Source organism: Bufo gargarizans, chromosome 1, assembly GCF_014858855.1.
Source record: "Bufo gargarizans isolate SCDJY-AF-19 chromosome 1, ASM1485885v1, whole genome shotgun sequence".
NCBI lineage: Eukaryota > Metazoa > Chordata > Amphibia > Anura > Bufonidae > Bufo > Bufo gargarizans.
This window is the reverse complement of record NC_058080.1, coordinates 346193323-346216611: the sequence shown is the minus strand read 5'-3', so window position 1 is coordinate 346216611 and position 23289 is coordinate 346193323. Positions and strand designations below refer to the sequence as shown.

General features: G+C 42.7%; 1 protein-coding gene across 2 annotated transcripts in view; it reads left to right on the top strand.

Moving 5' to 3' along the window:
* The window catches only part of KDM4B (lysine demethylase 4B), a 157073-nt gene that overhangs the window by 99191 nt on the left and 34593 nt on the right, over positions 1-23289 (top strand). For both annotated transcript variants that reach the window (XM_044306685.1, XM_044306692.1), the window contains exons 15-19: positions 3582-3658; positions 4813-4868; positions 14099-14207; positions 15477-15662; positions 20194-20358. In XM_044306685.1, the coding sequence (XP_044162620.1) occupies positions 3582-3658; positions 4813-4868; positions 14099-14207; positions 15477-15662; positions 20194-20358 (593 nt within the window). The remainder of the gene's footprint in view (positions 1-3581; positions 3659-4812; positions 4869-14098; positions 14208-15476; positions 15663-20193; positions 20359-23289) is intronic.

Sequence of the window (23289 nt, the reverse complement as noted above, 5' to 3'; positions counted from 1 at the left end):
GGCCCTATTTCAACTTTTCACTGTGCTTTCAATTACCCCTTAATTCCACAGTTTTGTTCCCTGTACTGCCTACTTTTACCTTTGCTTAAAATCAGGTTGCTAGGCATGGTCCGTCTCTCTGTTGAAGGACGGAGGACGCAGAAGCACGCAGCCTGCAAGGTCACATTCCTGACAGCCAGGGACTGTAAGTAAATTATTAAAGCCAGGTTCTCCCCAGCAGCTGATAACAGTGCCTGGGCTGTGTGAACTTCTCCCTGTCCCTGCGCTTGGCAGACGCTCCCTCACTCAGCAGAGCTGGACAATACAGAGTTGGAGCAGCGCAGACCAGGGAAGGGAGATCTGCCGTCTGCTCAGTGTATAAATGAGAGCAACATGTGGTAAGAGGACCCCTTTGTGCTGCAGGAGATTAACCCTTTAGGGGGAGGGCTCTGGTTACTGACACTTTTGGGGGGCTATTGTTACTGGCTAGTGAGGGCAGGCGGGATTAGCCTCAGGGTGAGGGCAGTGGCGGCCATCTTAACCCCTTAGGGACACAGCCTTATTTCACCTTAAGGACCAGGCCATTTTTTTTGCAAATCTGACTACTGTCACTTTAAGTGCTGATAACTTTAAAACTCTTTGACTTATCCAGGCCGTTCTGAGATCGTCACATATTGTACTTCATGACACTGGTAAAATGAAGTCAAAAACATTTTTTTTCTTGCACAAAATAATACCTAATTTACCAAAAAGTTTGAAAAATTAGCAAATTTCAAAGTTTCAGTTTCTCTACTTCTGTAATACATTGTAATACCCCCAAAAATTGTGATGACTTTACATTCCCCATATGTCTACTTCATGTTTGAATTATTTTGGGAATGATATTTAATTTTTGAGGATGTTACAAGGCTTAGAAGTTTAGAAGCAAATCTTGAAATTTTTCAGAAATCCAATTTTTAGGGACCACTACAGGTCTGAAGTCACTTTGCAAGGCTTACATAATAGAAACCACCCAAAAATTACCCTATTCTATAAACTTCACCCCTCAAGGTATTCAAAACTCATTTTACAAACTTCGTTAACCCTTTAGGTGTTGCATAAGATTTAATGGAAAATAGAGATACAATTTCCAAATTTCACTTTTTTGGCTAATTTTCCATTTTAACCCATTTTTTCCACTAACAAAGCAAGGGTTAACAGCCAAACAAGACTGTATCTTTATTGCCCTGACTCTGCCATTTACAGAAACAGCCCATATGTGGTCGTAAACCGCTGTACGGGCACACGGAAGGGCGCAGGAGGAAAGGAATGCCATATGGTTTTTGGAAGGCAGATTTTGCTGGACAGTTTTTTTTTGACACCATGTCCCATTTGAAGCCCCCCTGATGCACCCCTAGAATAGAAACTCTAAAAATGTGACCCCATTTTAGAAACTACAGGATAGGTTAGCAGTTTTGTTGGTACTAGTTTAGGGTACATATGATTTTTGGTTGCTCAATATTACACTTTTTGTGCGGCAAGGTAACAAGAAATAGCTTTTTTGGCACCGTTTTTTTTTGTTTACAACATTCATCTGGTTAGATCATGTGGTAATTTTATAGAGCAGGTTGTCACGGACGCGGCGATACCTAATATGTATACAATTTTATTTTTTTATGTAAGTTTTACACAATGATTTCATTTTTAAAACAAAATTTTTTTTGTGTCCCCATAGTCTAAGAACCAGTGTTTTTTCAGTTTTTGGGCGATTATCTTAAGTAGGGTCTCATTTTTTGCGGGGTGAGATGATGGTTTGATTGGCACTATTTTGGGGTGCATATGACTTTTTGATCGCTTGCTATTACACTTTTTGTGACGTAAGATGAAAAAAAAATGGTTTTTATTTTAATTTTTTTACGACGGTCACTTGAGGGGTTAGGTCATGTGATATTTTTATAGAGCCGGTCGATACGGACGCGGCGATACCTAATATGTATACTTTATTTTTTTTATTTATGTAAGTTTTACACAATTATTTTTTTTCAGTGTTTGGGCGATTATCTTGGGTAGGGATATGATTTTTGCGGGATGAGATGACGGTTTGATTGTTACAATTTTGGCGTACATGCGACTTTTTTATCACTTTTTTTATTACCTTTTTTGGGGAAGTAAGGTGGGCAAAATTTCAATTTCATCATAGTTTTTTTTATTTTTATGGCGTTCACAGTTCGGGTAAAGTAACATGACCGTTTTAGAGATCAGGTCGTTATGGACGCGGCGATACCAAACATGTGTAGGGAATTTTTTATTTTATTTTTTCATTTTTAATCAGTGATAAATGTGTTTTTTGATCTTTATTTATTTTTCACTTTTTTTTTTTTTTTTTTTACCTAGACCCACTTGGTTCTTGAAGATCCAGTGGGTCTGATGTCTGTATAATACAGTACAGTACACTATATAGGGTACTGCACTGTATTTTACTTACTTTGTCTGAACAGATCTATGCCTTCAGCACAGATCTGTTCAACACCATGGACAGCAGGATGCCTGAGAAGGCATCCTGTTGCCATGAGAACCTTCCCCGTCTGCCACAACTTCGCAGACGGGGAAGGGTGAGGACTGGGCTGGCGGGGGTCTGTCTGGGGGCTCTCTCCATCGGGGGCTGCGGTATGGAAATGGTTAAACGGCTGACATCGCATCACCGATGTCAGCCGTTTATACCAGGGTGCCAGCAATGTGCTGGCACCCTGGTATACCCACTAGCCACCAACGATTATTCAAGGGGAGGCGGGTGGGGGTTCGCGATCCCGCCTGCCGCACCACCCGCCCACATAATATCATTCAGGGGTGCAGGGGGAGGTAAAACATTTATATTTTGGGCATTGTAAAGTTTCTGATCCGCGGGGATCAGAAACTGCAAAAAGTGCATTAAACCGCAGGTCTGACCGCGGGTCACAGGACCCCCCGCGCATTTAGCCAGGCGGCAGTGATCGGAACAACACATGACGTACCGGTACGTAATGTGTACTGAATAGTGAAATTGCAGTTTTATGCAGACTGGTTGCTAAGGGCTGAATCTTATTAAATATGGGGCAAGTCAGTCTAATAGTAACTGATTCTGAAATATCATGTTATTGGTAACTACATATATGAAAATTGAAATTGGGGTCTAAATGTGACAGTTATCCTTTAAAACAGTTTTGTCCTTTTGATTACTCCTGAAAATGTAAAGGTATGTTTATACTTCTCAGCAATTAAGCAGTATATATAGACTCCTGGGGGACATTTACACAGTAATTTTTTTATTTTGCACCAGCTCTGTCCTCTGGTTCCCCAGATCTGAGAATCCTGCTGGATTGTTTGCGCATTTTTGCAGAGATCCAAAACTATGTCACTGCAGACTCGGGACCTGCGCTGCCAACTGTCAAGACATTGGGCGGTCATTCGATTGTTAAAATCTGCCCGCCAGCACACTTTCATGAAACTGTTTTTGTAATGACTGTAATTTTGAGATTTTTATTGACTAAATGTTGGTTTTCCCTTTTCTATGGGTGTTAAGTAAGGCATTCGTCTCTTTTTAACCTGAACATCTACTATACTACTTGGTATATTTTTTTATGTAGGCTGTTATGGAATTCATCCAGATTTAGTAAAGGAGAATTGGATCTGCTCACGTTGCTCAGCTTGTGCTTGGAATGCTGTGAGTAATGCTCTTGCTAACTGTTTAAAACCATATTTCTCCACAAACCTCCAGTCTAACACCCCTACAGGCTTTATGTACATCACCACTGTTTTTCTCTATGTATCCTTATTTAAAGGGAACCTGTCACCAGTTTTATGGTGTCCTAACTAAGGGCAATATAAAGAAGTGACCGATTCTCTTAGCAAAATGCTGGGTCACTTTCTTTAATTGACCCAGTCAATCTGCCAACATCTTGTATTTAAAAGCTCAAGCTCATAATGATAAGTCCTGAATATTTATGAGCTCCTGACTCTCCCTGCCCACCTGCTGCTTAATGACAGTTTGTTTCCATATGAATCAGCAGCAGGTGGGCAGGGGAGTGACTATAGCTCTGAATAAAAAAAACGCTGGACTCAAATCGGCTCATTAGCATGCGGCATCTTTGTGTGTATATTATGAGGTAACCATCTGTCACACCAGTAAGTGATTACATCTAAGGCACTTTTTAGGCTACTTTCACACTAGCGTTCGTGGCTCCGCTTGTGAGTTCCATTCAAAGGCTCCCACAAGCGTCCCCGAACGCTTCCGTCCAGCCATAATGCATTCTGAGTGGATGCAGATCCGCTCAGAATGCATCAGTTTGGCAGCGTTCAGCCTCCGCTCCGCTCAGCAGGCGGACACCTGAACGCTGCTTGCAGCGTTCGGGTGTCCGCCTGGCTGTGCGGAGGCAAACGGATCTGTCCAGACTTACAATGTAAGCCAATGGGGACGGATCCGTTTGAATATGACACACTATGGCTCAATTTTCAAACGGATCCGTCCCCCATTGACTTTCAATGTAAAGTCTGGACTGATTTGTCTGAGGCTACTTTGACACTTAGAATTTTTTTTACAATATAATGCAGACGGATCCGTTCTGAACAGATCCACCGTCTGCATTATATGAGCGGATCCGATGAGATGATTGTATATAATTGTATATAATTAGTTAGATTAAAATCAAATATCCACGTGACAGGTTCCCTTTGATTTCCTAGTTCAACCACTCCCTTTCACTTTAGCCTAGGCTGCCATGTTTTCTTCCAGTCCTCTGTTCATTTGAGGGCAGCATTCATCTTTGCCATGATAGACTAATGTAGATTTCCTACTCCATTTTATTTTCTTGTCTGCAGGATTGCAGTTTATGTAATCTTCGAGGAGGCGCTCTAAAATCTACCACAGACGGAAGGTAGGTTTAAATTTTCAATTAAACCCTTAATGCATCTCTAGTCTCTATATGCTGTCATCTGTTTTAATGACTACCAATAAAGAATATGACTTTTGCTAGAGAGGTGCTGGATTCCATATTATTCTAGTGACATCTTTACCTTTAGTTAATATTGAGTTTATTTGGTTTTGATTGCCTTTAGTTTACTAAATCTCCACCAGCTATTTAACATGGTTAAAGGTACACTTCCATCAGAAAGTTTATTTTTTTTTTATACATTATTCATATAAAATAATTTTACATAGAAATTTGGTCAGTTTTTCTTTTTCATTTTGGCAGTACTACTGTGTATCACTGAAAATTAAATGCTAAATATTGAATCGCAGTCAGCACAGAGAGATACAACTCCTATATAGATAAGTAACCTTTTGGTAGTTTACTGTTGTAAGGGAAAGATGCTATCTATTAGTACATTTGTCACGTAGGGGTGGGAAGAGTGCAGCCCTGATCTTCACCCGCACCTCTGTCCCTACCTATTTGCACGGCCTGTCCTAACTGACAGCGTACAACTTAGGCTACTTTCACACTAGCGTTCTGCTGTCCGCTCGTGATCTCCGTTTGAAGGAGCTCACGAGCGGAGCAGAACGCTTCCGTCCAGCCCTGATGCAGTCTGAATGGAGCGGATCCGCTCAGACTGCATCAGTCTGGCGGCGTTCAGCCTCCGCTCCGCTCGCCTCCGCTCCGCTCGCCTCCGCACGGCCAGGCGGACAGCTGAACGCTGCAAGCACAATAGCTAGGTAACAATAGGAACGCTGGTGAAGGTAGAAAGAACAATCACGGGCAACCTGTGGCCAGCAGGCTGCCTGTTTAAATAGCCCAGACTCGAGAGTCACATGATGTGGCCAGCATCACGTGACTCGCATAACACAGCCCAACATATGAGAGCGCCATTATCAGCACTCGGCTCTCCTGCTTGTTGTCTAGGGGACGGAAGACGCCGGCCACGCACAGGAGGCATGAGCAGCCGGATCCTCCCCGCCCCCGGGTCCCCATGGAGACTAGAACGCGTCCTCGCTACGCTATGTGTGCGGAATGCCGGCGGTGCTGCGAAGGGAGAGTGTGCCACCGGCTCCCCGTGACAACATTAGTAAGATTGGAATAACAGTATAACAGCTCTGTTCTCTTGATAGGCCTAGATAAAGATACCCATGGAAGAGCACTGCACTGCAATAGCCAGGAAGGCCATTCTGAGATTGTTTTCTCGTCACATATTGTACTTCATGACACTGTTAAAATGGAGTAAAAAAAAAAAATTTTATTTATAAGACAATACCAAATTTTCCAAACATTTGGAAAAAATTTAAAATTTCCAAGTTTCAATTTCTCTACTTCTATAATACATAGTAATACCTCAAAAAAATAGTTTTTGGGGACGTTACAAGGCTTAGAAGTTTAGAAGCGAATCTTGAAATTTTCCAAGACCCACTTTTTAAGGACCAGTACAGGTCTGAAGTCACTTTGTGGGGCTTACATTATAGAAACTGTTAAAGGGGAATATTAATCACCAATATTTATGTAAATATCGATAATTAATATTCATAAATGGGAGCGAATCGTCTAGTGATGACTCCGCCTATTTATGCCTAAATCATAAAATATAGATACCTATCTAGGTTAACTATGTTAACTAGCTAACTACCTCTGTTACCTATACACTCCACTGAACTACACTATGGCTATTGCAGCTACAAAAGACTACACACTGTGCTTAAATAAAAAGGTATTTATTAACACACTATACGTAACAGTCTAATATTTGCTTATAATTATATATATATATATATATATATATATATATATATATATATCAATGGAATAGATATATATATTTATAGCAGCACACAGCAATATAAGTAAACACACTATAACAACACACTAATACGGTTCTAACTACACTAACACAGTCCCAAATCCTCCCCAGAATCTAACTACAATTGCAATAATACAATTCCATACACACAAATATCAGTAAGGGGTAAACACAATTGTGGCACTGCAGGAGTAAATACACGCAGGCCAAGGAACACAGAGTTGTGGGCAAGGCGGGGCAAGGGGTAACTCAGGAAAGGGTGTTTATGCTCTGCAGGGACTTGCAGGGCTGAGGCAGGGCAGCATGTAGTGAAAGGGTTAATGGTCAGGGACAATAATACAAGTCTAATTATACGCTATATCTATATATATTTTATAGATCAATGGTTATATATATATAAAAAAGAGAAAATCCAATGGGAGCACCAACCCAAGAGTGGGTGCAAAGTCCAAAGAGGGGTGACGGCAATCCCCAAATGGTATAAAAGAGAAAAGAGGACTGCACTCCAAATTTGTGATGAAAATCCAAGCAGTTTTATCCACCCATAGTATGGCAAATCTTGCGACGTTTCAGCTCATATGAGCCTTCCTCCGAGGAAGGCTCGTATGAGCTGAAACGTCGCAAGATTTGCCATACTATGGGTGGATAAAACTGCTTGGATTTTCATCACAATTTGGAGTGCAGTCCTCTTTTTTTATATTGAGATATATATATATATATCTCCCCCTATGGGAGGCAAAGGGTTAACACACCATCAGCTGCTGCTGGGGTAAGCAGGCAGCAGTGAAGGGGTAGGATTACAGGGAAGCTAAAGGGGTGACTGGGCTGCTTCCAGGGTACAGGCTCATGAGGGATTAATGCTGAGGCATGAGGTCAGCAGCCAGGGGTTAGGGGATGGTTGGTACTCAGCCATTTCCAGAAGCATGTGGCCTCTCTTCCTTCAGGGAGCTGTTCCCATCCCATGTGTCTCTGATTGTAGTCCAGATGCAAGAGACCGCCCCTTTGTTCTGCTTGAGCTAATATACCCCAAAGGCAGCCCCCCCTCCTCCTTCAACAGGAGGGTGATGACATCATCGTGGGCGTCTGATGGAATGCTTGAACTGAATCAGTTAGCCCCCCCCCTGAGGCTAGCTCAGGGATCAAGACTTCCTGCCCAAGGTGTAAATGAGAGCATCCCCCCAGATGCCACAACATATATTTATATTTATATATATAGGTGTCCGAGGGCTATCGGAAGCCCACGGCCACCAACTCGCTATTACACTAGTCCAGTTACCACGACCCAAGTGTCAAGAGGGCGGTACCCTATGGCCAGTTTGTCCGTTTGAGACGAATCAATAAATTTGAGGCTGACTATCAGCATCAGGCCCTAGAATTGAAAAATAGGTTACTGGCCAGGGGGTACCCCCTTAGATTACTTAACCAGGCCATGAAGAAGGCCGAACAAGTAAAACCCCAGATGTGTTCTTTGCCCAGTGAAAATGTAAGCCCACAGCAGATGGGCCCCATGAGGGAAGCACACCCCTTTGTCTTCTCTTTCAAGTATGGACCCATGGCCCCCCTCATTAAGAGGGTCATCAGGGACAGTTGGCCCATACTTGAAGGAGACGAGGTTTTAAAAGAGGTGTGCAATACGTCACCCATCATTGCCTTTAGGAGATGCCACACCTTGCGGGACAAGTTGGTCCGCAGCAGATTTATAGAAAAAAAAAAAGCCACATGGCTGGAAAGCTGGGGCCCAAAGGGAAACCGCAGGTGTGGACATTGTTCCTGTTGTAGATTTAACCCCCAATGGAAGGTGTTAGAGTTTGGCGGGATCCAACATAAGGTCAACTCTCTTATCACCTGCAAAAGCAGGTAACGTTATATATCTCCTGAAATGCAAATGTGGCAGGTTTTATGTAGGAAAGGTCTCCATGAAAGAATTAGAGAGCATCTTGGTTCACTTTCCTCAGGTAGAGGCTGCATGCGTTTAATTACACATATGAGAGAAGAACATGCAGGGGATAGCGCTTAGCTTTGCAGGCATAGAAATATTGCACAATTTACCGCGGGGGGGGGGGGGGGGGGGGGGGGTGATAAACAAAAAGACCTCCTTAGACGGGAGAGTAGGTGGATATTGCGCTCCAACGCAATGGGCCCCCTGGGGATAAATGATCAGATTGACATAAGTATTTTCCTGTAAACATCTCATACCCTCACAGCAGTTGTTATATGATGTCATGACATTTGAACTTTGTTTTTAATTGTTACATGTGATTTTGTTCATTCAGCGGTGACGGGGTTAACAGTGACGCACACCGGTAGACGCCGCTCAGGTGTAATACCGCTTGTGCGCATGTATTTCCACGTCATTGGCTGACTGATTTTAAAAAGACCAGGTGAATTGAGCACCTGATTACGGGCCAGAGGAAGCACTTAGGTGCGAAACGGCCGTCGCCCATTCACCTGGTTGCTTCCCTATGTTTGTGTCCGCTCACCACTGCAAATAAAGAAGTTTGGATTCAGCGCAAAGAAGGGGTGAGTGTCGTCCTTTTCTCCCACACGTCTCTGTTCACTGGAAGTAACTTGCTAGTTACATGTAGGACAGAGCACCGCCAGCTAGCGCTTTCAACAATACACAGCAGGCACCCCGGATCTCACCCTCACTAACCTTTCTGTGACACCGGAGATACAAGGGTTCTCGTGTTTTACTGCAGTGCCACTCCGCTTCTTTTTCTTCATATACATCACATATACACAACCTGGGGATCATATCAGTATATACATATATATCCACCCAACCTGGGGGCACTTAGGTACTGGGCCCACATTTAGGTATATACATCCATATAGATGTTTGGGGCACATCTACCTGCATGTACATATACACAATATAATTCTGGGGCATAAATGGGAAGTAATAAGCCCACCTGCCTATGGATATATTATACATACAGAATGTATGCTGACAAGGGGGTATACATACATCTCCATGTATACACCCATACCACCTGGACCGGCCCATGCAAAAGGGCCAATATACATGCATATATGTAAGGGCATATATATTTAAATCCAACACTTCCCTCAACAGAAACCACCCAAAAATGACCCCATTCTAGAAACTACACCCCTCAAGTTATTCAAAACAGATTTTTACAAACTTTGTTAACCCTTTAGGTGTTCCACAAGAGTTAATGGAAAATAGAGATAACCTTTCCGAATTTTGGGCACATTTTCCATTTTAATCTATTTTTTCTAGTAACAAAGCAAGGGTTAACAGCCAAACAAAACTCAATATTTATTGCCCTGATTTAGTAGTTTGCAGAAACACCCCATATGTGGTCGTAAACTGCTGTACGGGCACACGGCAGGGCACAGAAGGAAGGGAACGCCATATGTTCTTTGAAAGGCAGTAGAATGAACACAGACGGCACTCCTCGTATCCAGAGCTCCCGGTGCACGCGTCAGGGAAAGGCAGCCCGTAGTATATAAAGAAAAAGATCGTCACTCAAGCGTATGTAGGCTTTATTCAAGCATGTTCACACATCAGAGGAACAGAGCAGAAAACAGGCAGGCGATATGTGTTTTGGCTCACACCTGAGCCTTTGTCAAGCATACTCCATATGATCTGAACACAAATTTAAATAGAGCGCCACCCTTAACATGAATGACGTATTGACTTTATAATCATAGTATACATATCATCATGCGCAACAATTTTACACATTGTTGCTGCATGAAAAAATTATAATAATCCAGTACATTGTTGCAATGAAGTTACAATACAATTGTTACATTTCTTTTATATATCAACAATTGAATATTCCACTTCCTATATCACCCAAAAATATAATGAATGAATAAAGAAAACTGATGGTATGAGACAGCCTCAGACAGCATACCTAGAAATAACATATTGTGTATATATAAAAAAAAAAAAATTCTCATCTAAATACACGCCAACTTCGATATTCTTTTCTTTATTATTTCTTTTATTTTTTCTGAGACTAAAGGAAAAAATGAAATAATAAAAATATTATTATTGTGGTTCGAAAAATATTCTATTTCACAGAAAAGCATTTAAATCATATTCTCGATTGAGACCTCTAGGTTCCAGAGTTTGCAAGGTGTGTATCCAGTAACTTTCCAGTTTTTTCAACATGAGCAATCTGTTGCCACCTCTACGCTCAATAATTTGAAATCTAAGTTGTGCAACATTGTAAGAACATCTATCAAAATGAAGGGGAATTGGCAAAAGCAGATTTTTCTTACGTATAGTAGATTTATGATTACTAAATCTGTCCTTCATTCTGGTAGACGTCTCACCAATGTATAAAAGGCCGCAGGGGCACTTTAACAAATACACAGCAAAATTACTGTCACAGGTAAAAAAAAACTCGTACAGGGAACTTTTTTACCAGTGTGAGGATGGGAAAAAAATTCAACTTTTAATAACCGCCAAGCAGTGAACACACTGTAAGCAAGGAAAAGTACCCTTTTTTGGAGTAGTAAGAAACCGCTGACGTGGCATATTTATGGTGCCACCTATGTCCGCTTTCACAATAGTATCACAAAGATTTTTAGTTCTCTTATAGCAGATCATAGGGACATCACAAAATTCAGTAATATCCGGATAGGCTGCAGGCATAATTCCCCGATGCTTATTAATAACATGGCGAAATTTATTCATCAACGGATGATATTTTACAATAAAAGGTAAGCGTTTATTTGCCCTACTGGACTTTTGAGTCTCCAATAAACTGTTACACCTCTTTAATTTAGAATCTAACAGAGGTCTAGGATAGCCTCTGGAAGAAAATTTCTCTGTCATCTCACTCAACCTAATGTCCCTGACAGGTTCATCTGATACAATTCATATTGTATTCAATAGAATTGTATCAGATGAACCTGTCAGAGACATTATATATTTTTATATACAATGTTATTTCTAGGTATGCTGTCTGAGGCGGTCTCATACCATCAGTTTTCGTTATTCATTTAGTATTTATTCATTCATTATATTTTTGGGTGATATAGGAAGTGGAATATTCAATTGTTGATATATATAAAAGAAATGTAACATATAATTGTATTGTAACTTCATTGCAACAATGTACTGGATTATTATTATTTTTTCATGCAGCAACCATGTGTAAAATTGTTGCGCATGATGATATGTATACTATGATTGTCATGGTGATGTGACGTCAATACATCATTCACGTTAAGGGTGGCGCTCTATTTAAATTTGTGTTCAGATCACATGGAGTATGCTTGACAAAGGCTCAGGTGTGAGCCGAAACACGTGTCGCCTGCCTGTTTTCTGCTCTGTTCCTCTGATGTGTGAACATGCTTGAATAAAGCATTACCTTCTACATACGCTCGAGTAAAAAAATAAGAAATTCTTAAATTTCATCTCCATTTGCCAATAACTCTTGTGGAACACCTAAAGGGTCAACAAAGGGTTAACAAAGTTTGTAAAATCGATCTATTGGATTAAAATGGAAAATTAGCAATTTGTTTTACATAATGTATTTTTGAAAAAATATTTTTTAGTGTCTACACATTCTGAAAGCCATATTTTTTTTTTTTTTTGGGGTGTCTGTCTTATGTAGCGCCTCATTTTTTGCGGGATGAGATGTCTGTTTGACTGGCGCTATCTTGGGGTACATATGACATTTTGGTCACTTGGTATTACATTTTTTGTGATGTAAGGTGACAAAAATGGCTTTTCACACTGTATTTATATTAAAAAAAAAACGTGTGTGTTTACCTGAGGGGTTAGGTCATGTGTTATTATAGAGCAGGTTTTTACGGGCCCGGCGATACCTAATATGTACTTTTTTTAATATTTTTTTTATTTAAGTTTTACACTTGAAACAAACAAACAAAAAAAACATGTTTTAATGTCTCCATAGTCTGAGAGCCATATTTATTTTTTGGGGCAATTGTCCTATGTAGGGGCTCATTTTTTGCGGGATGAGATGGCGGTTTGATTGGTATTTTGGGAGGCATATAACTTTTTGATTGCTTGCTATTACACTTTTTGTGATGTGAGATGACAAAAATGGCTTTTTTGACAGTTTTTATTGTTTTTACGGTAATTACCTGTGGGGTTTAGGTCATGTCACATTTTTATAGAGCAGGTTCTTCTGGACCCGGCGATACCTAATATGTATAGTTTTTCTTTATTTATTTTGCTTTAACATAATAACGGCATTTTAGAAAATAAATATCATGTTTTAGTGTCTCCATAGTCTGAGAGCCATATTTTTTTTTTTTTTTTTTTTTTTTTTTTTTTGACTTTTTGGGTGATTGTCTCATGTAGGGGCTCATTTTTTGCCGAATAAAGTGCCGATTTGATTGGTACAATTTTGGCATACTTACACCTTTTTTGATCACTTTTATTACCTGTTTTGGTAAGTAAGGTGGGCAAAATTTCAATTTGATCATAGTTTTTATTTTATTTTATTTTTTTATGGCGTTCACCGTGCGGGGAAAGAAACTGCACAGCAGCCACCAACGTGAGAGGGAGGGACCCGCCTCGGCATTGTCAGATTGCCTGCTGAATGATTTCAGCAAGCACTCTGTTCCGATCGCCGCCCATCGTCCTTAAGTACCGGGACATTGGGGCATACCTGTACGCCCTGTGTCCCCAAGAGGTTAGAAAATGATATCCAGATAACCATACCCCTGTTTTTTAAGGGGAAAAAATTGATAATTCACAAGCTTTTAAAATGTTGATGGTAGTGTCACTTTAAAGGGGGTACTCCAGTTACCATAAATATAAGTTCTGTTTTAGACTAATTCATCATCAATAATTACCTAGTATAATTTAAATTTGACATATTTACTGTTCAGTAGTTATAAAAGTGGTTTTGTTCCTCTGTAACCCACTGTGTTTCCTCATAAATTACCATGGCCTTGACCTGTAGTTCTGAACCTTTGTTAGGTTGAGCATGCTCAGTGTGTTGCTATTGATTCTCTAACTAAATGTCCTGTGAAACAAAGGGTGTGTTAATGTGCTGCTGATTACCGAGTAGAGGGGGCGTAACTGGATTAATATCAGGCAGCCAATCAATGAACATCAACACGACCAGTGCCAGTTTGTGCCAAGCTAACAGCAGAAATGCTAGGAATTGTGGGTATTGTAGCCTTTGAAGTTTTGTGAGGGAAGATCAGGCGCCATAATACTCTGTGTGTTGCAGACTCACACAGGAGCAAGACAAATGGATTGCAAGGTAAAGTAAAAATCTGGTTATATGTCTAGGTTCTGGTTGGGTCACAGCTTGCAGCTTTAATGCAGTCTTTCAAAAATGAAGTTACTTTACCGGAATACCCCTTTAACATATATTTTTATCAAGTGTGCATGTCTTCTTTCTTTAAATTCTTTCAGATGGGTGCACATTGTCTGCGCTATTGCAGTTCCCGAAGCTCGCTTTGTAAATGTGATTGAACGCCACCCAGTGGATATCGGTACAATTCCAGAACAGAGGTGGAGACTGGTGAGTTAAAGGGAGTCTGTCACCTGTTTTTCACCAATATGACTAAGAGCACTGCCCTATAGAATATTGCATACACATCCGTAGCATACCTGTGTGCACCATGTGTCTGTATTCCTTGTCCAGGAAAAGCACTGTTATTCTGCTGGAAAACCAAGTGCCCAGCTCTGCTGCTGCATGTGCCCAAAGCAAACCAGACTGAAGAGGGGAGGACGGCTTTAGTTGCTCATATCTTAGGATTGGTAGCCACTAGAAATATGGACCTGGCCTTATTTGAAAACTGGCATTCCAACCTTTCAAACTATACCAGCAGAGCATTATATCAAGTCAGGAGTAAGGCTACTTTCACACTCGTGTTTTGGCTTTCCGTTTGTGAGATCCGTTCAGGGCTCACAAGCGGTCCAAAACAGATCAGTTTGCATTCTAATGCATTCTGAATGGAAAAGGATACCCTCACAATGCATCAGTTTGTCTCCGTTCTGTCTTGCAGTGTTTTGGTGTCTGCCTGACGAAACGGAGCCAAATGGATCCATTCTGACGCACAATGTAAGTTAATGGGGATGGATCCATTTTCTATGACACAATCTGGCACAATAGAAAATGGATCCGTCCTCCATTGACTTTCAATGGTATTCAAGACGGATCCGTCTTGGCTATGTTAAAGATAATACAAATGGATCCGTTCTGAACGGATCTGTCTGTGCAGATCCATGATGGGTCCGCACCAAACGTGAGTGTAAAAGTAGCCTAAGCTGTTTTTACTTTCACTTTCAGCTGGGCACTTGGGGGGCCGTTTTCCAGCAGACTAAGGGTCCATTCACACGTCCGTTGTTTCTTTCCTGATCTGTTCCGTTTTTTGCTGAACAGATCTGGACCAGATCTGTACCCATTCATTTTCAATGGGTCCTGATAAAAAAATCAGACATTGTGCTGTCCGTTTTTTTTCAGGACCCATTGAAAATGAATGAGTCCAGATCTGGTCCAGATCTGTTCCGCAAAAAACGGAACAGATCAGGAAAGAAAAAACGGACGTGTGAATGGACCCTAACAGTGCTTTTCCTGGACATGGAATAATGACACAAATACACACAGGTATGTCTGGAATGTGTCTGCAATCTTCTGTGGGGCAGTGCTCTTAGTTGTATTGGTGAAAATGAGGTGACAGACTATCTTTAAGCATAAGCAAATAAACATGTAAAATAAGTAAAGTATGATATGATCATTACTGCATAATTTGAGGATAGTATTAACCAATAGTGTTATCTAATTCAGAGATGTGTATATTGCCGGAAGAAAATCCGAAAAGAGGTTGCAGCTTGTGTCCAATGTTCTGTTGATCGATGTTCCACCTCCTTCCATGTTACATGTGCACATGCAGCTGGCATATCTATGGAGCCTGATGACTGGCCTTATGTTGTGTCAATTACATGCTTCAAGCACAAGGCAAACAGTCAATCTGTAAGTACTGGTCAATTACTTATTGCCATTTATTGTTGACTGAGTTTAAATGGGTTCTGCCAAGTTAAAAACGTATCCTCTGACCACAGGATAGGGGGATACGCGTCAGTTTGGTGGGGGTCTGGGTATGAGAGCGGATGTCCAATTGTCCTGAATGAATGTTGCAGGAGGTTGCACATAACTGCTGCCGCTTCATTCTTGATGAGATTGAACAGACGACAGCACAGCATGTGTACTGACCATGTGATCCTTCCTGCTTCTTCCTCCTGGCCTTAATGTTCCTTGCAGCCACACTGCTGTAAGAATCTGTGGCCAGTGGAAGTGGTGGGGGTGTGACATTCAAAATGAGTCGCCTCCACTCCTCCCTGAAGACCAGCTGTTGAGTGTTAAGTGATCCTCTTTGTCATGTTGTCCGTGAACACAGGAAGATGATGGAGCACGATCTACTACTACTTTACATGTATTTATTTAAAAAACTATCACATGATAATCAAATATTGCTTGTTTATATGTAAAAAAAACTCTTTAATGACAACCTAACATTTGAACAAATTTACTCTTGCCATAATCATATGGCACAGTGAACACAGTAAAAAATAAAATAAAAAATTCCCCCATACAAAAAAAGTATTTTTTTAAAAAAATGCATAATATGTACCTAAAATGTTGCAATTAAATAACACTCTTCCAGCAAAAACAAGCTCTTGTATGGCTACTTGTAGTTATTACTTTAGGCAGAGATTACTTTAGGCATACAATACCAGGATTTGCATTTTTTCGATACTGGGCTGCGCTTCTGTACAGTCTAGTATCTTTGAACATGAGTGCACTGCTGTCCGCACGCTCATGTTCCCTCAGCAGCACAGGGGAGAAGGAAGCTGTCCTTCCTCCCCCCTGTGCTGCCGCTACCACCAATGAGAAGAGAGGGGCGAGCGCACTGCGCCACCAATGATACGACTTTTCCTACACAGAGCGGCACCCAGCGATATCCCAGCACTTACCATTATTCCTGGGCGCCACTCTGTTCGCCCACTGTGCCCCATTACTGTCTCCTCTCCTGATCCATATGCTAATTACTATCGGAGCAATGGGGAGGAGACATCAGCTTCTCTAGTGGGCGTTCCTTCTCCCTGCGCTGCGATTAGACAGCGCTACAGCCAGGGAGAAGGAACGCCCACTAGAGAAGCTGATGTCTCCTCCCCATTGCTCCGATAGTAATTAGCATATAGAGCAGGAGAGGAGACGGTAATGGGGCACTGCGGGTGAACGGAGCGGCGCCCTGGAATAATGGTAAGTGCTGGGACATCGCTGGGCGCCGCTCTGTGTAGCCTAATACTGAAAGTCTGGACCCAGTAAAAGTAGTCCTTAACACATAATACAGGAGGCGAGTGCCGGCAGTAGAATCGTATTCCCGGGACCCCTGCCCCTGACAGGGAGCTGCGATCATCGACCGTTAAGCCCTCAGGTGCGGCACCTGAGGGGTTAACTGCCGCTGATCTGCCAGTACCCGCCTCCTGTATTAAGGGGTAATTATCATTGGTGGCGCAGTGCGCCCCCACCCACCCCATTAAAATCATTGGTGGCACAGTGCGCCGGCCCCTCTCAACCTCCCCCAGTATTAAAACCATTGGTGGCAGTGGCCTCCACCTCATTGGTGGTGCAGTGGCAGCTTCTGACCATGGCAGGGGGGAAATAGTTATTAAATAAAAAGTGTAAAAAATAAAAATAAAATATTAACCGCTTTAAGTCCGCCCATAGGATATAAACGTCCTATGGGTGGACCTCTATTTCTGAAAGCACGTTTTAAAACGTCCTTTCAGAAATAGCAGCTGCACGCTAATCGTGCAGCTGCTGATCGGGTTGCCCGCTGTCAGTGACAGCAGGGCAACCCAGAGATAAGGCAGGGACAGTTCCCAGGTGTCCCTGCCTTCTAGATCGCTGCAGACACAGCGCTCACCGAGCGCTGTGTCTGCAGAGCAGGAAGCGCTGTGCGCTTCCTGTTCCGTCCCGGCGGTCATGTGACCGCCGGGATCGGAGCGTGCAGGAGCTGTGTGAGGTCTCTCACAGACCTCGATCAGCCCTGCTCTGAGGCTATACAGCGCCGAATCACGCTGTCCAGCCTCTCTGGGGGTGCATTTCCACTGTAACTGGGGCTACTATGTCAGCCCCAGTTACAGGAGAAATCAACAGTGAAAAAAAAAAAAGAAAAAGTGAAGCAAATGTCCCCCAGAGGTCTTGTATGACCTTATGGGGGACGAAAAGTGTAAAATAAATAAAAAAAAGTTTCACATGTAAAAAAAAAAAGGTCCCCAAGTAAGGAATAAAAAAGAAAAAAAAAAAAATAGACATATTTGGTATTGCCACGTCCGTAAAAACCAGCTCTATAAAAATATCACATGAGCTAACCCCTCGGGTGAACACCGTAAAAAAAAAAAAAAAAAAAAAAAAAATGTGTCAAAACAAGCTATTTTTGTCACCTTGCATCACAAAAGGTGCAACACCAAGTGATCAAAAATGCGTATGTCCCACAAAATGGTACCAATAAAACCGTCACCTCATCCCGCAAAAAATGAGCCCCTACATAAGAAAATCTCTCAAAAAATAAAAAAACTATAGCTCTTAGAACATGGAGACACTAAAACATCATTTTTTGGTTTCAAAAATGCTATTATTGTGTTAAAGTGAAACAAATAAAAAAAAGTATACATATTAGGTATTGCTGCGTCCGTAAAAACCAGCTCTATAAAAATATCACATGAGTTAACCCCTCAGATGAACACCGTAAAAAAATAAAAATAAAAACTGTGTCAAAACAAGCAATTTTTGTCACCTTGCATCACAAAAGGTGCAACACCAAGTGATCAAAAATGCGTATGTCCCACAAAATGGTACCAATAAAACCGTCACCTCATCCCGCAAAAAATGAGCCCCTACATAAGAAAATCTCTCAAAAAATAAAAAAAACTATAGCAGAACATGGACACATTAAAACAATTTTTTGGTTTCAAAAATGCTATTATTGTGTAAAACTTTAATAAATGAGAAAAAGTATACATATTAGGTATCGCCACGTCCGTAACAATCTGCTCTATAAAAATGTCACTTGACTGAACCCCTCAGGTGAACGCTGTAAAAATAAATAAATAGAAACTGTGCTAAAACAACCCATTTTTTGGTCACCTTGCCCCATAAAGTGTTATAATGAATGATCAAAAAATCATATGTACCCAAAAATAGTACTAATAAAACTGGCACCTTATCCCCTAATTTCCAAAATGGGGTCACTTCTAGGGAGTTTCTACTGTAAGGGTGCATCAGGGGGCTTCAAATGGGACATGGCATCTAAAAACCATGTGGAGTTCCTTTTCTTCTGCGCCCTGCCGTGTGCCCATACAGCAGTTTACAACCACATGTGGGGTGTTTCTGTAAACCGCAGAATCTGGGTAATAAATATTGAGTTTTTTTTGACTGTTAACCATCGATGTGTTAAAGAAAAAATTGGATTAAAATGGAAAATCTGCCCAAAAAGTGAAATTTAAAAATTTGATCTCCATTTTCCTTTAATTCTTGTGGAACGCATAAAGGGTTAACAAAGTTTGTAAAATCAGTTTTGAGTAACTTGAGGGGTGTAGTTTCTACAATGGGGTCATTTATGGGGGTATCCACTATGTAGGCCCCACAAAGTGACTTCAGGCCTGAACTGGTCCTTATAAAGTGGGTTTTGGCAATTTTCTTAAAAATTTGAAGAATTTCTTCTAAACTTCTAAGCCTTCTAACGTCCTAAAAAAATAAAATGACATTTCCAAAATGATGCCAACATAAAGTAGACATATGGGGAATGTTAAATAATAAATATTTTATGAGGTATCACTTTCTGTTTTAAAAGAAGAGAAATTGAAATTTAGAAAATTGCGAATTTTTCACATTTTTGGGTAAATTTGGGATGTTTTCATAAATAAAGGTGAAATATTTTGACTCAAATTTATGACGATCACGAAGTACAATGTGTCACGAGAAAACAATCTCTGAATGACTTGGATAAATAAAGGCGTTCCAAAGTTATTACCACATGAAGTGAGATATGTCAGTTTTGCAAAATTAGGCCTGGTCAGGAAGGGGGCAAATGGCCCAGATGGGAAGTGGTTAAGTATGAATCACTCTTTCCCAATTTCACATATAAAATGTATAAATAATAAACATATCACATATCGCTGCGTCAGAAAAGTCCAAACTATTAAAATCTATGTGGTGAACGCCGGAACAGAAAAAATAAATAAAAACTGTGCGATTCGCCAGTTTTTTTAAATGCGAAATGCACATGGCTTTTTTGGTTTCTTTTTTTTCTCGTGGTATCGAGTATCACAATACTTTTTCATGATATCGAAACTAAATAAAAAATTTGGTATCGTAAAATATATATATAGTTTTGTTGCTCTGACTTATCATTACTGATATACCGTGACCTGGATGAATGAGAACATTCACATGATAATATTCCTGTTGATTTATTGTTATTGTTATTTACCTGCAGAGTACAGCTTCCAAGGATGTCAATGTAGGTCAAACTGTGATTGGCCGGAATCGGAACGGTTTGTATTATCGCTGCCAGGTGATTGGATCTGCTACTCATGTTTTCTATGAAGTTAACTTTGATGATGGCTCATACAGTGACAATGTCTATCCTGAAAATATCATGGTGAGATTTGACTTCAAATTGGTTTTGTTTATTTGTAGACTAGATTTTGTATATATTTACAGACAATTAGAAAAGAACATTACACCCTTTTGAAATTTCAATCGTAAAATAAGAAGTACATTAAATTAGAAAGCAATTTACCCTGAGATAAATACAACAATTTTATAGCTCATAATTTTATAGCTCATAGCAATAACATCAACTATTTCTCGCCCATTCCATTGGGGGACACAGACCATGGGTTTATTTGCTTAGGCCACTACCAGGAGGAGTCACTATGCAAATAAAGAAGAAAGCTCCTCCTCCATGGGCTATACCCCCAGGCTCCAACAGGAGGACCATCTGTTTTTGCTTAGTGTCGGATAAGGAGGTGACATTTCTGTTTTCCTGTAGTTTTTCTACTCCTGTTTGTTTTTTTTGTTTTTTTTTTCTCAACCGAGGACGCAGGGCAGCATGGGGCTGCCCTGGTCTCTCAGTGGAGCGAGCGCCGGGGTCGAAATGGTGTTCCCGGCTACCTCCAAACCCCCCCCCCAGAAGATTAGTGGAACCGGGCTCAACCTGCAGCTCCGGTGGCCTACCAGATCCAGGATCACCTACTCCTGCCCTCTATCCAGATCACTGCCACTCCTTGTGCCAGCTGACTGAAGAGGTGAACCCCACTGGTGTGGAGCAGAGGGTGAAGACTGCAGGACGCAGATAAGTATATGCGGCTCTCCTGCAGAGCCCCCCCTCTGTCTCCCTGTGTGACACTTAAGGCCTGCCTGGGTAAGCCTTGGTGAGAGGGGGGAGAGATTCCTGTCTTGAGGCAGTGGCAACTTCGTCATCTTCCGCCGCAGCGGTATGCTGCCTGCGCCGCTCTGTTCTCCTCCGCTCGGCCCTTTAACCCCTGCATGGTGGACGCCATTTTCGGGCGATAGTTTGTTCATACTTCCCGCGCGCGCGGGTTTCGCACGATTTGTGATGCGACTGGTGGGCGGAGCCTATTTCTTCAGCTCCGGCGCTTCCGCTTGCCTCAGCGCTTCTCCACTCGTGGCTGCTTCTCAGGTCGCAGTAGGGCGGTTTTTTGCTCTTCATCTGCTTGCTGCAACGGTAGGAGACCCTGACCTTTCTGGGATTATCGCCATCATGCCAAAACCCGGGGCCCCCCCAAAAATCCTCCAAGGCGGCTCCTCAGGCCCCACTGGGGTCCTGCAAGCTCTGCTGCTTGCCACTCTCAGTCACAGGTTCCTGTAGTTCTTGCCTTGCCTCGGGACAGGATCATCCTCCTCCTCCTCTTTCTCAGCCCAGTCCTCCTTCCGCTCCTTTGGAACCCGCAGAACCCTCCTGGGCCTCTGCCATATCTAGGGCGGCCGTCTCGCGTGCCACCATGGCTTTTATGGAACGCATGACAGCCACAGATCCTGTGGCTAGCACCGCTCCACCTCACAGTGCTTCCCACAGAGGACGCTCGACTGGTAAGAGGCAGCGTGCGCAGCAGCATCCCTCCTCGGATGACTTTGCTTCCCCCCCCACGTCTGGAGGCACACTCAGACTCTCCCCCTCTTTGCAGGGACCATAGGTCTGAAGGGGAACGATCCAGCTTGGACAAAGACACAGAGCTGGAACCGTCGCCAAAACTGTCCACCATGGTGGCAGACTTGGTCACGGCGTTCCGAGACACCTTTTTTAAATAGCAGGGGGACCCTCCTTCCACTAGTAGCCAGGAATTCCCCCTTTTCCATTCCAGGAAACCTGAGGCAGTCGCATTCCCCATCCATGGCGAATTTGCAAAGGTCCTTTCTAAGGCCTGGGACCGCCCTAATCACCGTTTTTCTCCCACAAGACGCATGGATACTTTTTATCCATTTCTGGCAGAAAATGTGCAGCAGTGGTCCCCAATTCCTCCCCCCCCCCCAAGGGGTCGACCCGCCGGTGGCGAGATTGGCTAAGAATACGGCCATACCGGTTTTGGACGGTTCCTCCATACAGGAATCCGTTGACAGGCCTGGGTAGCTAGAGCGCTTTCGGTATGGTTGCAGCGCCACCATCAGGATCTCGCGGAGCAGGATGCCTCTGCGGACACCTTGAACTTTGTCCTCCAGATGTCTCAGGCGACAAAATTCCTCTGTGAAGCTTCCTTGGATGTCAGCACTCTTTGCGCGTGTTTCGTCCCTCTCGGTCACGCAGCGCAGGGAGGTCTGGTTGAAGGTTTGGGACGCCGACGCTTCCTCCAAGCGTTCCCTCACTAACCTCCCCTTCGCGGGTTCCAGGCTTTTTGGTGCTAAGCTTGACAAGGTTATCTCTGATGCTACGGGTGGCAAAAGCACCCACCTGCCCCAATCTAGATCCAAGCGCACCTTCAGAGTTCGTTCCTCTGGTCCTAGGAACCAGTCCTCCTCCTCCAGGTCTGCGACTGCTCCCTCCTCCGGTGGTTCTCAGGACTCCCTCAAGAAGCCTTCCTTTAAGCCCCAACCCGCCTGGTGCCCGCAGGCACAGTTCCAGGGGAGTTCTGCCCGCCCCGTGGCTCCCAAGCAGTCCTCCGCCTGAAGGAGCACCTTTCAGCTGGTTTGGAGAGCTCATATCCAGGACGCGTGGGCCCTGGAAATTGTAACCTCTGGTTACAAAATAGAATTTGTTTCCAGGCCTTCGGAACGTTTCTTCCCTTCTCGCGTTCCGGGGCACCCGGCCCGGGCCTCGGACCTCTTACAAGCGGTCTCTTCCCTTCTGGACCGGGGAGTGATTGCCCCAGTCCCCCTAGAGGAACAAGGCGCTCGGTTCTACTCCAACCTATTCATAGTGCCAAAGAAGGAGGGATCGGTGCGTCTGGTCCTAGACCTGAAGCTGTTAAACAAGTCCCTGAGGGTGCGGAGATTCCGGATGGAATCCCTCCGCTCCTTTATTGCTTCTCTTCTTCCGAGGGAGTTCCTCGCATCGGTGGACATCCGAGACGCC